Genomic DNA, 1,004 nt, shown 5'->3' with positions numbered 1-1,004 from the left:
TCCGGGGAACAGTTCCCCGTCCGGAGCCTCCGGGGAACAGTTCCCAGTTCGGAGCCTCCGGGGAACAGTTCCCAGTGCGGAGCCTCCGGGGAACAGTTCCCAGTTCGGAGCCTCCGGGGAACAGTTCCCAGTGCGGAGCCTCCGGGGAACAGTTCCCAGTGCGGAGCCTCCGGGGAACAGTTCCCAGTGCGGAGCCTCCGGGGAACAGTTCATAGTGGCAACCGACCAATCAGAAGAGAAGCAACCGACCAATCAGATGCCTGTGAGCTGCAGCTTTTATGTTTCTGTGCGTAAACAGTGACAGCAGCAGAACAAACAGTCCAACATTTCCAGTTTCTGGATGCTGGAGCCACTTCCTGCTCAGCTGGAACATCGGCTCTGATCTGATCGGTGATGCTGCTGCAGCCTCTAGTCCTCAGCAGGAAGTGGAAGCCCAACATGCCCCGCCCCCTCCAGCATCATCCATTACCTGGGAGATGTACTTCCTCCATAGCGGCTCGTCTTCACTGATGTCGAACTCGTTCCAGCCGTGGTAGACCCTCCGCCGGGTCACTTCCTCCTGGGTCAGACCGGCCTGCAAGTCTGCCTGCAGGAAGACAGAGGGCGCTGTCGGTCAGACAACAGGAAGCCAGCAAACACAACAGGAAGCCAGGAAACAGGAAGGTAGCTAACAGGAAGGCAGCCAACAGGAAGGCAGCCTCAGTAAAAATCAGTTCTTCTGGTTTGTTCTTTAAATCCACTCAGACATCAAAAAAGTCCTGATGCTGATAATAATTTGAATTTGATGTTAAAGTATTAAATATTTTGCTACTTTTAAAACCGACACCAAAGCGTAACGCGCTCAGTTTATTTTATTTCCATGTTCCCCCACGTTGCTTTTCTTCCAGCCTCGCTGACTGGAAAACCGCCTGTCCTTGATGTCGGCACAGACTGAGGGGCCTCAGGCCCCTCCCATGGCGGCGGCGGCGGCGGCGGCCTCAGGCCCCTCCCATGGCGGCGGCGGC

At 55.9% G+C, this 1,004-nt stretch overlaps 1 protein-coding gene across 3 annotated transcripts in view; it reads right to left on the bottom strand.

Moving 5' to 3' along the window:
- atp2c1 (ATPase secretory pathway Ca2+ transporting 1) overlaps window positions 1-1,004 on the bottom strand; it is a 22,047-nt gene that overhangs the window by 14,249 nt on the left and 6,794 nt on the right. For all 3 annotated transcript variants that reach the window (XM_008430626.2, XM_008430624.2, XM_008430627.2), the window contains exon 3: window positions 470-586. In XM_008430626.2, coding sequence (XP_008428848.1) covers window positions 470-586 — 117 coding nt within the window. The remainder of the gene's footprint in view (window positions 1-469; window positions 587-1,004) is intronic.

The sequence above is a fragment of the Poecilia reticulata genome, linkage group LG16 (assembly GCF_000633615.1).
Source record: "Poecilia reticulata strain Guanapo linkage group LG16, Guppy_female_1.0+MT, whole genome shotgun sequence".
Taxonomy (NCBI): domain Eukaryota; kingdom Metazoa; phylum Chordata; class Actinopteri; order Cyprinodontiformes; family Poeciliidae; genus Poecilia; species Poecilia reticulata.
This window is presented reverse-complemented; position numbering and strand designations above follow the sequence as displayed.